This window comes from Trachypithecus francoisi, unplaced genomic scaffold (genome assembly GCF_009764315.1).
Source record: "Trachypithecus francoisi isolate TF-2019V2 unplaced genomic scaffold, Tfra_2.0 Lachesis_group3, whole genome shotgun sequence".
NCBI classification, from domain to species: Eukaryota; Metazoa; Chordata; class Mammalia; order Primates; family Cercopithecidae; genus Trachypithecus; species Trachypithecus francoisi.
Window position 1 is genome coordinate 124473243 of NW_022681468.1, and position 15899 is coordinate 124489141.

Below are 15899 nucleotides of genomic sequence, written 5' to 3' on the forward strand. Positions count from 1 at the left end.
TGGCACAAATACAGCTTACTGCAGCCTCCGCCTCCTGGGCTAAAGCTATCTTCCCACCTCGGCCTCTGATGTAGCTGGGACTATGGGTGCACGCCAACATGCCCAGCTAATTTTTTTATATGTTTTTGTAGAGACAGGGTTTCACCATGTTGCCAAGGCTTGTCCCTATTTTAAAGATGAGGAACTGAGGCCCGGAAGGGCAAAGTAGCTTATTCCAGGGTCTGACAGTAGCAGCCCCTAGCTGAGGAAACTGGGGATGGAGAAAGGGATGGGTCGCAGCCATGAGGTGGTCACTGTTTTCCTCCTAAGCCTCAGAGGAGGGGCAGAGTTTGAGCAATGAGCTGTAACAGCTGAGGGCCCCAGTAACCAGCTGGCCACCAGCTTAAATAATCTCTGAACTGGAAGAGAATTAAGGGTCATCTTACTGCATGATGCAAGTCATAAAGGAGTCTCCTCTACAACACTTCCTTGAAGTGGTCACCCCCTTGGTTGCTGCCAGTGTCAGGGGAGAGGGGTTCAGTTCCACCAAAGACAGTCCCTTCTAACTATGGACAGTCAGATGGTTACAGAGTTCACCCTCAGACGGAGCTAGAATCTTGCAGCTCCCATCTCCTGGTTGGTCAAGTTTTAAAGATGAGGAAACTGAGACCGATAGAGGCCAAGTAACATCCCAGCATCACACAAGCTGGGAAGTAGCAGAGCTTAGGTTTACATGCAGTTGGGCCCATGCAGGACCACAGCTAGCCCTGTCTCCAGCAGTCTTCCATTGAGATTGATTCTATCCCCACAGGCCCCATCTGGAACCAGTCTGTCTTCACAGGACGAGGCCAGCCCAGGGATGTGACTGAAACTTGGATCCCACTTTTTCAACTCCTACAACTCAAAGGAAAACTCTTGCCATTAGCTGTGTGACTAATTCTGGCCTGAGAGTGTAACCTAAACAAATTCCACCCGATACCTTAATAACACAGCTGGTTTACCATGATTTCTCCAAAACACAACTAGGCTGAGTCAATATTCATGTCCTGGCCAGGAAAATAATTGTTCTTCATTGAAGAGTCATTATTACCATCCAGCTCTGACCCTGGGCCCTGCCTGCACACCTGGTTTTCCATGGTTCTTCTGTGGGTGGGTGGGTAGATGAGTTAACCATCTGGGGGAAGGGGAAGGAGAAGGGCTGCCGTGAGAGGTCTCTGAGGCCCCCGTGCCTTTCCCCACTCTAACCTGGTGTGTACTCCAGAAGAGATGCCTCACAGGGTTGTAGAATGTACGCAGGCCTGGAGCCCAGGGCTGATTCTGTTACTCTCTATTTTGCCTCATTTTCCCCTTTAGTGTTTATTGATGGGGACACCGAAGCCCAAAGAAGCAAGGTGACTTGCCCAAGATCACTCTAGGGAAGGAGTTAGCACTAGATCCTAAGTGTACAGGTTTGTGATGTGGGCCATTTGCCCTGTCTTTGGTATGACCAGATTTAACCTGAGTCCCAAGGGGAATGACCAGGTGACCCATGCCAGGCTCACCACCAATCCCAGAATTACTGTAGGCAAGAGGTGGTGCCAGGTTTTAGAACAAACACCCCATTTACACAACAGGCCACAAACATATGCAACTCATTAGCTCCCATTAGGGAGAGACGGTAATTCAGAATGGATTGGGTTTCTTGAAGCTGAACCCATATTGGCCCTGAAATGTTGGTAAGGGGTTCTCTCTGCCCCGCCGCCTCTCCCAGTAGCGTGGATTCTGAACGGGTTCTTCAGGCCTCTAGAGTCTTCACAGGAAAGGGCAGAATAATATGATTGGGGATGTAGAGTGCCAAGGCTGAGCTAAAGAAAAGGCAAAGCTTGGAATTGAACCCGGGAAGCTTCCTGGAGGAGGAGGCGGGGCTGGCTTGGTAGAACAAAGGGAGGGGTGGATTTTCTTGCTGGTGAAAAGAGATTGAGTGGGAGGTTCAGGGAAGAGTGCAAACATCCTTTCCCTTCTCCCCCTAGCCCTGGGGCTCCCTCTCTCTGCTCCTTCCCGGCCGGGTCCGGGGGCGCACGGGAGGGTGACGGGCCAGGTCCTCCAGGCCCAGCCCGGCAGTGGGGGCGCGGCTGGCCGGAGCTCCCTCCCTGCTCCAGGAGCCGGGTGAGCGCGCCCCGCGGGGGGCTCCGCAGCCCTTACAAGGAGTTTGGTGGCGCTTGGGGTGGCCCCGCCCGCCAGGCTCCACCGGCCCCTCCTTCCCGCGGGGTGGCACTGAGCCCGCTGGACGTGGGACTGAGGGCGCGGACGCCGACGGGTCCGGGGCCGCGCGCACCAGGGAAGCCTGCGTCCCGCTCCCCTGGGCCCCTACGGGCGGGCGTACTGCGCCGGGCCCACCGGCCTCAGACCTGCGTGGCTGTCCAGGGCGTCGTCATGTCCTCGGTGTTTGGAAAACCCCGCGCGGGCAGCGGGCCTCAGAGCACGCCCCTCGAGGTCAACCTGGCCATCCTGGGGCGCCGCGGGGCTGGCAAGTCTGGTGAGTGGTGCCGGGGAACCTGAGCCGCCAGGTGCGGAACTGGGCGTGGGTAGGGGGACAGTGCGCTCTGCTCTTGGGGGCAGGTTCTTCCAGTGGCTTGGGGAGCTTCCTTCACCCAGGAGGGTCGCACAAGACACCGTGATTTTCTTTGCCTCAGTTTCCCTGTTGCCAGTCTTTCTCTTCTCTCCGCTTTGTGCTCCGCTCCTCCATCTCTGCCTTCTGTTCCCTGCCTGCCTCTTCCCTTTGTGTCTTCCCACTGTCTCTGTCCTCCGTGTCAGTGACCCCTGCTGTCTCTCCCCTCTCTCTTACACAGTGTCTTGGAGTCCTTTATGGGTCGGTCTGCCCAGCCACCAACCTTCCAACCCCTAACCCTGTGACCTCCCCTGGGGCCAGCAGTCAGTCTTGGCGACTGACTCCAGAGGGACCTGTTGGGCACTGAACCCCCCCCCCCCCGCCCCCTCAGCCCCCTCAGCCCCCTCTGCCCCCTCCACCCAGGGCGCCTCTTTGAGCTTAGTCGCAGGCTTGCTACTCCCTGATTAGGCTTTGGGGAAGGCTTCCCCTCCAACCCCTCCCCCTCTACACCCCCTCCCTGTGGAAGGGAGCTGGTGAAGTCACTAGCTGTTGAGATTTCTCAGGGAAGGTCCACTCTCCAACTCCCATCCCCATTCCCTGGGATTCTGGGACAAGTTGTGCATTCTTATCAAATGTGTTTGTTTCAAGCCAGACCCCTCTCAACTTTCTGGAAACACACTGGGTTATGGTTCCAGGTGCCTGGGATTGTCCTTGATGAGCCAAGATCTTGGGCTTCCATTGAGATAATTTGTGTCAACACTGAACTATGCCACTCCTGGTCAGCTGAAGGAGGGAGGGCAGAGGGGGTTCTCCACTGACTCTTTTTCCAGTTTTAGCCATTAGTGATGGCCAACCCAAGCTCAGCTGGCTGTGGGTTTCCTCCCCAGTGTTCTGTGAGACTCACTGGGGGCCTACTCTCTGATTCTGAAGCCAGCCCCACTCCCGTCAGAGAGGGGACTCTGAGTGTGGTTTTCCTACAGAAGGGATTACCCTCTTCCTCTGAAAGATTTGCCCTTTGAAAATCAGATTGTTATCCGTAGCTCTGTAACTGGTACCGTTTAGCCAGTGACTACATAAAAGAAATAATTTAAATTTTAAAATATGTATTCCCTGAGTATTAGTTTGCAAACTGACACTATTATGAATCCTAGGAAAGAATTTTAAGGATTTTTTTCACAATATCACTTTTTTTTTTTTTAAGACAGTATCTCTGTCACTTAGGCTGGAGTCCAGTGGTGTGATCACGACTCACTACAGCCTCAAACTCCTGAGCTCAAGCGATCTTCCCCCTCAGCCTCCTGAGTAGCTAGGACTATAGGCACACCACCATGCCTGGTTAATTTTTCTATTTTTTTTTAGAGATATGGTCTCACTATATTGCCCAGGCCGGTGTCAATACCCCAGTCTTGGCCTCCCAAAGCACTAGAATTATAAGCATCACATTACTTTTCTTTCTTTCTCTTTTCTTCCTTCCTTTTTCTCTTTCTCTTTTTCCTCCCTCCGTCCTTCCTTTCCTCCCCTCCCTCCCTTCCTCTTTTTTCTTTTTCTTTCTTTCTTCCTTTCTCTTTTCTCTTTCTTTTCGTTTTTCTTTTTCTTTTTCTTTTTCTTTTTCTTTTTCTTTTCTTTTCGTTTTTCTTTTTCTTTTCTTTTCTCTCTTTCCAAACAAGCAGTAGTGAACATTACTTTTTGAGGGTCCGGCATAGTAGTTGGCTGGTCCTTGCTTTATGTGGCTACACTCTGAACCAGAGAGCTTAATTCTTGAGTTTTACATTCTGCCGAGATACCCGTGATGAGTGTAGAGGCCCCAGAGAGAGCCAAGACTTGCGATGTGGGAGACCAGGACCACAGGGTGTTTCTTCGGGACACAGACCTCACCTGGACCTTACCTGGAAAGCCCAGGGGCTTGGGGATTTATACCCTTCCCAAGGATCAACCACTGTGATCAACTCTGCTCGTCCTGTGTTTTTGGCTTGTAGCTAAAGCCTGGAATAAATAGCCCCATATTTCAGAATCTCGTGATTTGTCCGGGGTGGGTGACACCTCCCTTCAGTTGAGGTTTCACCAAGCTGACTCTAGGGTAATGGTTGCATGGGTCGTGACCCCTAGGTTCATACCTTCACAAACACCCCTTAGGCTCGCCACTCATTGCTTTCCTTGCCATTAAAAAAAATTCCCGGTGCAATTAGAGGCACTTGGTTCCCCATATTTCTGGTTTCCTTCTGAGCGTCTCAAACCAATTCCTCAGTTCCCTAGCTTCGTTCTCTAGGAGAGCTGAGTTTCATGTCAGTCAGGGATCACAGAGGTTAGATAAGGCCTCCCTAAAACGAGGGGCCAGCAGCTAGACATGGCAGCAGAGATGGAGCCAACCTCTTTCTGCTTCTTGCAGCCCTGACCGTGAAGTTTCTGACCAAGAGGTTTATCAGTGAATATGACCCCAACTTGGGTAAGAAACTACTCCTCCCTGTACCCTCTACTGCCTGCGCCCCACCTGGAGTGCTCCCCTGGGACCTACCCCGTGGGTGGGCACTGACCAGGACTGCATGTCTGGGGACAGAAGGGAGAAGCTGCCAGGATGACCCAGCCCATGGGGGAAAATGTTTTAGGTGTCAGAAATACCCCTTCCACAGCCTACCCCAGACAACTGGGGGGTTGGCCTAATTCACAGAACTAAGAAAGGCTAATTTACCCTAAAATATGAAGTGTGATGAAACTTAAAAAAATAAAAATAAACATAGCAGGACATCCACATCCAAACAGGTATTATTCTTGGTCCGGGCGCGGTGGCTAATGCCTGTAATCTCAGCACTTTGGGAGGCTGAGGCGGGTGGATCACCTGAGGTCAGGAGTTAATGACCAGCCTGGCCAACATGGTGAAACCCCGTCTCTATTAAAAATACAAAAATTAGCTGGATGTAGTGTTGTGTGCCTATAATCCCAGCTTCTAGGGAGGCTGAGGCAGGAGAACTGCTTGAACCCGGGAGTTGGAGGTTGCAGTGATCCGAGATCGCACCACTGCACTCCAGCCTGGGCAACAGAGCAAGACTCCATCTAAACAAAAACAAAAATAAAAAAACCTCAGAAACAAATAGGTATTATTCTTCAAGATGGTCAGTGTTCTCTTCCAGAAAAGCTGGGCAAACATTTGAGGAATTCTCTAGTGGTGCTGGCTTCTGAACCAGTTTTTTAACTATATGAGAAAACAGCTCTTGTTTTTATCACTGCGTCATGGTATATTGGAAAAAGGAATGTTTCCGTGTCAGTCAGAGCTGGGTTTGAATCCTACCAGGCTCTGCTCCTTATTGGCAAACTTGAGCCAGTCAGCTAACCTCTCTGAGCTACTGTTTCCTCATCTGTAAAATGGGCATTAAAAAATACTTATCTTAGAGAATTGCTGTGAGGATTAAAGAAATAACACATGTAAAAGATCCAGCATAGTACTTGACCCACAGTAGGCACTCAATGCATTTTTGCTTTTCCTTCCTCAAATGGCTTCCCGTACACAATGGCTTAGATTCCCTTCTAAAACAAATCAAAGCAGGATTTTCTTAGTATAAATGTTGCTTAAAGCTCACGTGTATAACATATGTCTATTGTAAACTGTTCACTGAGAGCCATAAGGTGTCTGGATGATCTTAGCCTTTTGCAAATGGGTGTTGTAGTCTTGGATTATTTTCCCCATTCATAAAAATCAAATAAAGCATTCATGGGACCCCTGACAGCCCTCCAAAGAAGCCCAAGGCTCTGTGACACAAGTGGAAACCCCCTGCACTGCCTGCAGCAGGCCCCTGATACGGTGTTCCTGCCACATCTGGAGGGGAGAGCTCCTTACCCTAGTGGTGCCCAGCCCCTTAGTTCAGGCTGGAATCCAGCACCAAATCACAGTGTTGGAGCAGGCAGAGACATCATGCCTATTTAGTCTCCTGGTTTAAAAAAGCTTTTCCTTAGGTAGCAGAATCCCTTCTTCCAAATTTTAAACAGAACCCCAGCGTGTCAAACAGAGAGAGCAAAGGGGTTCCCATGGGTAAGTCAGGGATTCAGGGCAGGTGACATGGTGACAGTCCCTAAGGGATTTGTTCCTCGAAGCTCTGCTTGATCCCTGTGCCAAGGCCTTGGCACAGCCCTTCAGTGCTGCAGTGGAGGAAACAGGCCCAAGGAGCTGAGGATTCTGGGCCAAGGACACCCAGAGGAAGCCCTTTGATTAGCAGGGGTCAGCTCCAGAGAGAGGAGGACACAGGACGCAATGGTGTGCTGGCCGGTGAGGTGTTGGGAGAGGCCAGAGCATGGAATAGAGATGGGGTGGAGAAACTGAGGACAGAGGTGAGGTGGGAGGACAGGAAGGAAAGGCACACAAGCAGACATAGTGTCTGGGAAAGGACAAGGGGGGTTCCCAAGGACAGGGCCTCAAAAGACATATTCGGCCTAATTCAAATATTGCATGGCTCATGCTTATACCAAAAATTATTCCTTTTTGTTTGAAATTCAGATTTAACTGGGCATCTTGTATTTTTCCTGGCAACTCACCTCCAGGCTGTCTTCCTCCCTGCCTTCCAATTCATACTGTCACAGGGTCCCACCGGATGAGCCTATTACAGTGGTGGTTTGAGCCTCCTGATTGAGTAATTTTGGAGTTCTGACCTGGTAGTGGAATGCGTGGGCAGACTGTCTGGGAAGTGGGCAGCCTCACAATGGTCAGTCCTCTCGGCCTGTGGTCTCTCACACTACACTGACAGCCCACGAGTCAGAGAGCCAACCAGACATTCTCCCCTCAGACTCTCTGGGAGGCCTGTGCCACTCCTCGAAGGTTCTGCTGAGAAGGGCCTGAACATTCCGGCCACTGTCCCATTGTTGTTTCCAGCAGCAGCAGCAGCAGCAGCAGCAGAGACTGAGATGAGAACCTTTCCTTCTGTGGATAAAGGTCTCCACCACCGGAGAGCTAGCCATCAGTAATGCTGGTAAAACCACTCTCTATGCCCTTCCTAGGTCTTCTGAGAGCCTGAGCTCATTTGGTGAGCCTGGAGGATGGAGATTCATTCCCGTTTCCAGCACTTAGCACAGTACTAGCCTCAGTGTAGATGAGGGTTTAACTGTGGGGGTAAATTTTGGTTTTAGGATTACCCTTTAAAGAAGAGCTCCTATCATGATCCTTATTTTATAGGTGAAGACATGGAGGAAGAGAGGGTCCAGTGATTTGCCTTAAGATTATGGAGACCCTCAGGCACAAAGGAAGACCAGGCATGGCTCCAGTTGCTCTCCGCCAGGAGCAGCCTTATGTCGTAGAGGGCCTGGAGTCAGAGGTCTGTGTGGCACAGGGCCCTCTGAGATGCAGTTTCCCCATCTGGAAGATGGGACCAATAGCCTGTGCTCTGACTGTGTAAGAGTTGCACTGTGTTCTGGGGTATGTCTGCTAGAGCTGGTAGGAGCTGAGAGATTCAGTGTCTGTGGAAGGGCTTTGCCTGTGCTGAGCCCCACAGGAGTGGGCAGGGGTCTCCAGGAGAATATTCTCCTTTCCCAGAAGGGCTGAGCGTGCCTCATCTGGCTCAGCCAGGGAAGAATGTCAGCTTCTCACTTTTCTTGCCCTCCTCCTCCTCCAGTGAGGACATAGGCACCATTTCTGAGGCAGCACCCTATATACACTCTGACATGAGCTTCTGTGGTGCCGTTTAAAAAATTATTACTGTAAGGCTGGGTGTGGTGGCTCACGCCTGTAATCCCAGCACTTTGGGAGGCCGAGGCGGGCGGATCACAAGGTCAGGAGATCGAGACCATGGTGAAACCCCGTCTCTACTAAAAATACAAAAAATTAGCCGGGCGCGGTTGGCGGGCGCCTGTAGTCCCAGCTACTCAGAGGCTGAGGCAGGAGAATGGCGTGAACCAAGGAGGCGGAGCTTGCAGTGAGCCAAGATCGCGCCACTGCACTCCAGCCAGGGGGACAGAGCGAGACTCCGTCTCAAAAAATAATAATAATAATAATTATTGTAAACGAGAAGAAAACATTGGCAAATTCAAAACTTTGGGAAATGACTCTTCTCTCAGCACAAAAGTCCATAGACTATTAATTAGAACCAGGTGTTAGGAAGCCCTTATATTTAAGGACACCAGAGTACGCTGAGGCAGGAACTTGGTGATAGGAAGTCTGGACATTACTGCGACTGGGAAAGGAGCCCCTCACTCCTGCCCCAGCCCCTGAGGCCCATCACCTCTTCTATAAAGGGAGGCTGCACAGTATGAGCTCCAAGGCTTCTTCCAGCTCATACAGCCATGTTCTACATCCCTGCCGGACTGGGCGATTCTGGTCTTTTCTCGTACTCTGCCCAGACAGAGCTGGAGGGCAGGCTGATTCACTGAGCAGTCATGCAGTGAGGGAGTCCCAATGTGAACACAGCCCAGCCTAGAAGCCCTGAGTTCAAGTTCCTACTGCTGATTAGGTGCTGTGTGGCCTTGGGCGAGATCCCTTCTCTGGGCCTCACCTTGTCATCGCTCTACAATGGAGCTAACAGCAACCTTGAAAGGCTGTCCTGCTGTCGGCAGGAGACCAAGGTTGGGCTAGCGCCTTTCACTGGGCTGGGCAGGACACTGCACCCATTGGGGGGAACCCCTAAAAGGGGTGCATCTGACATCTTTGAGTGGAAAATAAAGACAGATCTGAAAGAGATGTAAGCAACTAGGGGCAGCTCTTCTTGAACTAAATATAGTTAAACATTTGGAACATAGTTTCCATTAGATTTTTTTTGTCTTTGCATAAGAGCAGCTATTTATCCAAGTCCCCAAAGCAGGCTGGGGACAAGAAGCTGTCTGTGATTCATGCTGGATGCTAGTGGACCTGGAGTGTGTCCAGACCGGCTTGGCTGCCAGTAGCCCTCAGAGAGACGTGTTTGACTATAAATTCAGCCAGGGTTGGGAGTGTGCCCTCTCACAGTGGATGCTGCCAGGAGGGCAGAGACCATCCCAATTCTGCCAAAAGGGGTCTTCTTTAGGGCCACTAGGGGCAGGGGACACCTAGGGAAAGGTAATAACCAAGTACACTCACACATGTGGGCCAATGACACAGGCACAGATTGGGGTTGGGGAGAATGACTGCCAACATGGCCGCGAGGTCCTCTGTGTGCCTGGCCACTTGCTGCCTTCTCAGATTTGAGATCGTGAGAACTATACGTGTGTGTATGTGTATATATATATATTTATTTCTTGTAACAACTCAAGAAATTCAAATAAGGTCGCTAGTTTGGTTCATAGTATGGTATCAATGTAAGTTTCTTTTTGATCATTGGGCTGTGGTTATGTAAGGTGATGACACTGGGAGAAGCTGGGTGAAGAGTATACAGGAACTCTGTACTATTTTACAACTTCTATGTCAGTCTAAAGTATTTCAAAAGTAAAAAAAAAAAAAAATCACCTGGAAAAGTGATCCTGCCCTATTAACTTTGGAGAACCATTGTTCCCACTGTCCTCACCAGGCATGTGTGGTAAGCCAGGCCCCATGCCCAGGGGGGCCCATCGAGTTCTTACAGAGCCCTGGGAGATGGGACTGTTAAATGAGCTAATGTCAAGCACAGCGCCTGGGACAGAGGAAATGCTTGGAAACTGTTAGCAATGTTATCATAGTGTTCCTGTTTTAAAATGAGGAAACAGCCTCAGAGAGCTGAAGTGATTTGGCCAAGTCACAAAGCTAAAAAGTAGCTGACATTAGGTTTAATACCACATTCTCCAACTGAAAACTTCTGACTACACTAGACTGACTCCCCGCTGTCATGTTGACAAGGATTATTTGTAAAACCTTCTTGGAACTTCTAAAGGGGGTCTGACTGCCGTCCTTCCATCGTATCATGTACTTCTCTTTTCCCTTGTCTTTTCTCCCACTGCGGGCAGGAGGGTGATCGGAAGGGAAGAAGGTGGGAAAGACTGGGGTTCTGGGATAGAGGGGCTAGCAGTGCTGCTCCTGAGCCAGCCTGTACTGCTAACAGGGTCTAGGGGTCACACACTTGACTCTATCCTGCTGGTTTCGTGTGTGGGTCCAGAACACAGTCCCGCCCCTGAGCCATGGTCTGTGAGTAACCACTGATGCTGAGTCCTGCAGGTGGAGCAGCATCTCCTTGATGGGAGAGTCTGCCTGTAGCCTCCATGAGTGTGAGAACCAAGGACTTTCCAGTGGTCCCAGCCCCAGAGCAGCTCCAAAGGTCCCCCAAGGCCACACGGGTCTAGCACAGAGGGAAGCTCAAACTTACACCCAAGGCACTGTGTCTGACCTGGCTAACCATCTGTGTTGTAGAGGACACCTACAGCTCCGAGGAGACCGTGGACCACCAGCCTGTCCACCTGAGGGTCATGGACACTGCAGACCTGGTAACATTACCTCCATTACCTATGCACTGCTGCAAGTCACTGTAGCCTCCTGAGAAGTCCTGGCCCAGAGTGCGAGGCCTCAGATGTGCATTTAGATGCCTTTTAAGCTCAAGTTTGCTGTGTAACCCTGAATAAGGCACTTGATCTCTGTGGGTCTGAATCCTTTCTTTGCCAAATGAGAAAGGATGGGACGGGGCCTGGAGAGACATGATGGTTGCTGGCATCCGCTCTGAGATCTTGTGCTGTGGGGCTATGTGCCTGTGCACACGAGGAGGCAGGTACACACCCATTTACACAGATGCTCCTGGTGAGAGCCCCTTAGCCCAGGTCTCTCCCACACACAAGTCTCCACCCATGTCCTCACCACCTCCTGCCAAGGCTGGATGCCAGTTACTCTCAGAAGCCAAAGGGGCAGCATGAACCCAACCCAGAACCAGCGATGCCCAGGGACAGCCAGGTCTCTATAGGGACCATGCCAGAGTCTTTGGCTCTGGGCCCAAGGGGCCAAGGTCTTCAAGTCTCTGGCTGGGTGGCGGGAGGGAGGTTCATGAGACAATGTCTCCTTTCACACCAAGCCAAATCCACACTCAAGTACCCCTTTGAAAGGGCTCTGCTGGGAAACAATATACAAAGACCGGGGAGTGGGGAGGTGGGATTGGACGGCTCAGGTGAAGGCCTTTACCCCAACCTCCTCTGCCCCCCGGCGGGGCTTCTCTCCTTCACCCCAGGACACCCCCAGGAACTGCGAGCGCTACCTGAACTGGGCCCATGCCTTCCTGGTGGTGTATAGCGTCGACAGCCGCCAGAGCTTCGATAGCAGCAGCAGCTACCTGGAGCTGCTTGCCTTGCACGCGAAGGAGACACAGCGCAGTGTCCCTGCCCTGCTGTTAGGCAACAAGCTGGACATGGCTCAGTACAGGTGAGCACAGCCTGCTTGGCCCTTGTCTCCAGAGCTCGCTTTCTTCGCTTGTAAGGGCAGGTGGCATCTTCAGGGATTAGTGGGCTGCTAAGAACAGTCATCCCCTTGAATTGAGGTAGAAGGGATTATATGTTTGTCTGTTTTCTGAGACGGAGTCTCACTCTGTCACCTAGGCTGGAGTGCAATGGCACCATCTCAGCTCACTGCAACCTCCACCTCCTGGGTTCAAGTGATTCTCCTGCCTCAGCCTCCCCAGTAGGTGGGATTACAGGTGCCTGCCACCATGCCTGGCTAATTTTTGTGTTTTTAGTACAGACGGGGTTTCACCTTGTTAGCCAGGCTGGTCTTGAACTCCTGAACTCGTGATACCTGCCTCGGCCTCCCAAAGTGCTGGGATTACAGGCGTGAGCCACTGTGCCCGGCCGAAGGGATTATGTTATAAGGGTATGGTAGATGTTGGTCTTCCAGGCAGCCAAGGACTTGAAGGGAAAGGTTTCTGGGTCACACAGGGGCTACACCCTGAAAGTCAGAAGAGCAGCTACTCCTTCCTCCCTCTTGGGTCTCTGTGGATTCTCTTGGATTCACCCTTCTTGCCTGAGTCTATCCTGACCTTCTGGCCCCACTCCCAGCAGCTGACTGATCTGGTGCCTGATTCAAATTCTAGGGAGAGAGGCTCTGATTGGCTCCTTGGTCAGGTGTCTGCTCTGGTCCAACGGGCTCTCCCCTCACCCAGACCGAGCCTCCTATACTCACTCCCACAGTTGACTGGGCTGACGGCAGGTTCTCTTAAAAAGGGTTGGACTCAAATCAGAGGTCAGAGACTGGGCCAGAGGATGCATTACTGAAAAATACTGCAGCCATATTTTGCTTGGCTGGCATAGTGTCTTAAAAGACCTAGAACTGGAATGCTTTGAGGTGGGGCATGTTCTCTCCAGCCGACCCCAGGCCTCGCCACTCCCCGTGGTTTACCTCCACCCTCTCCACACATTCAAGTTGCCTGCCTGGCCCTGAGGCATTTGACACTGTGATGCCTGAACTTAATGAGTAATGCCACTGAATTTCTCCAGCACTGACCTTTGTCATCTGTGGCCAGTCTACCTGCAAGGGATAGCCCCTTCCACCAGCCACTCATCCCTCCTTGTTCACGGTCAGTCTGTCCTACTTCCCTAGGTCCCGAGGGCACATTGACTGGTGTTAACAAGGAGGGGACCCTTTGTTTAGAACGGGTCAGATGGGAAAAGAAAGGTGTGGGACCGTGAAGGGGGACTATGGTGAGAGGCCTTCAAAGGTGGCCAAGCCCTCAGACCCAGGCAAATTGTAATTTGTCTCCGTGAATGAGGGAAGTCATGTGACCTGAAAGCTGCTGAAGGTAGTCTTTGAGGAATCGCAGACCCTCTTAGGGGTCAGAAAACTGGATTGTGAATAGGCCAGTTTCAATACAGGGACAAAAACTACGAATCACTCTTTTGACCCCAATCTTTGCCAAAGGGATTGTCTAAAATGGTTTGGGAGCAAATAACAAAGAATACATGCTCAAATGAAGCTGATCCCACCCGTTCCCTAAAAACAACTTAGGACAATGTATTCCTATTTCATTCTTCGATCAAGTCCCGAGTTTAGTAAATTGAGATTCTGGGAAACACAGGAAGTCTAACTTTTAGCTGAGCATTGGTCATTGTCTCCCATGACTGTCTCACTGTTTGAAGGGTAAAATGTGGGTTAGATTGGTGCTTCCCAAGCCGCTGATAAAATTTTCACTAGGATGCAACAAAATAAGAAAAAGAACAATGTTCTGTGCCTCTGTCACCCACTCACACACATGCACACACACGGGGTTTGTGTTTGTGAAAATTCAGTATTCAGGCCCCCACAATGACAAAGTTGCAGATTCAAGCTCATCATAAAAGCACATAATAGCAAGTGTTCTTTCCAAAATGGTTCCTCAGGAAGCGGTGAGCTTACTGGCAGAAAACAGCCCTGGGTGGGGAATAGATTCGATGCCTCTGACTCTTTTTGTCCCAGTCACTCACTGTCTCTGAGACTCCCCTACCATGGAGTGGCACCCTGGGCAGCTAGCCCACTCTCAGCCCCTGCTCCTGCCAGGTCAGCCTTGGGCTCAGAAACTTTTCCCGTCATGGCCCACTGGAGTGCCTCCTCTCATCTAGCGGCTGTGCCATTATCCTCGGGAGTGAGCAGTGGGACAGCTCAGCAGTAGGTCAGGAAGATGCAGCCAGTGGAATATCGGCCCCAAGACCTCAGGGACTGCCCCCCCATCTCTTCACTCTTCTAGACATCATCCGACCTACGCAAGAGCCAGTCTTCTTTTTCCTCCCACCTCGATTCCCATGGCTTTCAGGTCAGAAACCTCCACGACCTTCCCAAGTTTCGGATATTCTATCCTCCCTTCACGGGAGGTGGTGTAGGACCAAGCCAGAATAGGTGTTGCCCCCTCTCTCCTTTTGCCCTCCTCACCATGAAATGTTGTCACCCCTGCCCTCTCCTGCCTCTGCCCTGGAGAGGCAGACAGAACATCCCAGGAGCCCTGAGAACTCTGCCAACCGCAGGCTTCTGGAGTCACCTCTGTGGTCTAACCCTTCAATCCAAACGACTGCTTCTCTCTAGAGCTGATCCCACAAGCCAGAGCTGTGGGTGGCCCGTTTCCTGCCCCAGGGACCCATGTTGGGGTAGAGAAGAGATGGGACTGGGAATGGCCTGCTTCCTCCAGCCACAGGCAGGGTTCAGCAGAGGGGGTTTGGAGTAGCTTCTTACCCTCATCCTCATCCCAAAATTCTGGCTTGGGTAACATCAGCTACCATTTATTGAGCACTGACTCTGTGCCAGGTACTGTGCTAAGCACTTGAAACAAATTGTCTTTCGTAATCCTAACAACCCTGAGGGGCAGAGGTCAGTAACCCATTATACCGATGAGAACACTGAGACTCAGAGAGGTGAAGATGACCCCAGGCCACCCAGCTAGTCCATGGGGCGCCGGGTGTAGGAGCTGGTCTGCCTGATTTGGCACAGCCTGCTCCTAACTCCCTGCCTCACCCTGCTTCCTCACCAGGCAAGTCACCAAGGCAGAGGGTGTGGCTTTGGCAGGCAGGTTTGGGTGCCTGTTTTTCGAGGTCTCTGCCTGTCTGGACTTTGAGCACGTGCAGCACGTCTTCCATGAGGCAGTGCGAGAGGCACGGCGGGAGCTGGAGAAGAGCCCCCTGACCCGGCCCCTCTTCATCTCCGAGGAGAGGGCCCTGCCCCACCAGGCCCCACTCACCGCCCGGCATGGGCTGGCCAGCTGCACCTTCAACACACTCTCCACTGTCAGCCTGAAGGAGATGCCCACCGTGGCCCAGGCCAAGCTGGTCACCGTGAAGTCATCCCGGGCCCAGAGCAAGCGCAAGGCGCCTACCCTGACCCTCCTGAAGGGCTTCAAGATCTTCTGAGGACCCTTCCCCAGGAACCCCAGGCTCGGTGGGTGGACAGGACTGCAGCGGGGCAGGGGCTGGCTTCTCACCACCGGCTTTTCCCTCTGATGGACAGCAGACCCCACCTCCAGCACCAAGCAGTGTCCCTACACTCAGTTCACTGTGTGAGCTGCAGTGGCAGGCAGGGATGCTGCTTCTGTTCCCTCCTGGCCTTGGTCTTCATGGTAACCACCGCATCTGTGGCCCTGGAGGGAAACAGCCACTGTGACAACCCAGAGACCTGGGTTCAGCCTTAAGTAGGAAGAAATTGCAGTGTCCATCCTGCTGCCATCAGCCCTTCCTGCTCCAGCTACAGTTGGGCCAGCTGTGGCCCTTAGTGGACGGTCTAGGTGGACAGCTCTGTCAATGTCAGGCCTGAGAAGAACCTGCAGAATGACAGCCCTGGGGTCCTTGTGCCACCTGGTGGACGGGAGAGGCAGGGCGGCTGCAGTTTCAGAGGCCAGAGCCTGGCCCTCCTGTCATCTGCTGACTTCACAGAAGGCCCAGGCTACAAACCCCACAGTTTATTCAAGGAAAATCTAGTTAAAATAATCCAATGGACAGCCTGGGCGGGGCGAAGAAGCCCCAGGAAGGGGTATTTCCAACACTTGAC

General features: G+C 51.9%; 1 protein-coding gene and 1 long non-coding RNA gene across 2 annotated transcripts in view; one reads left to right on the forward strand and one right to left on the reverse strand.

Annotated features, from left to right (window-relative positions):
• LOC117070509 overlaps positions 1-7329 on the reverse strand; it is a 35719-nt gene extending 28390 nt beyond the window's left edge. Inside the window, exon 1 of the long non-coding RNA XR_004431943.1 lies at positions 7088-7329. This is a non-coding gene — a long non-coding RNA (uncharacterized LOC117070509). The remainder of the gene's footprint in view (positions 1-7087) is intronic.
• RASL12 (RAS like family 12) lies at positions 1923-15819 on the forward strand. The gene is made up of 5 exons (XM_033189759.1): positions 1923-2494; positions 4953-5009; positions 10833-10906; positions 11635-11825; positions 14890-15819. Exons 1-5 carry the CDS (start codon positions 2392-2394, stop codon positions 15263-15265), a joined length of 801 nt encoding a protein of 266 aa, XP_033045650.1. The 5' UTR covers positions 1923-2391; the 3' UTR covers positions 15266-15819.
• The last annotated feature ends 80 nt before the right edge of the window (positions 15820-15899 follow it).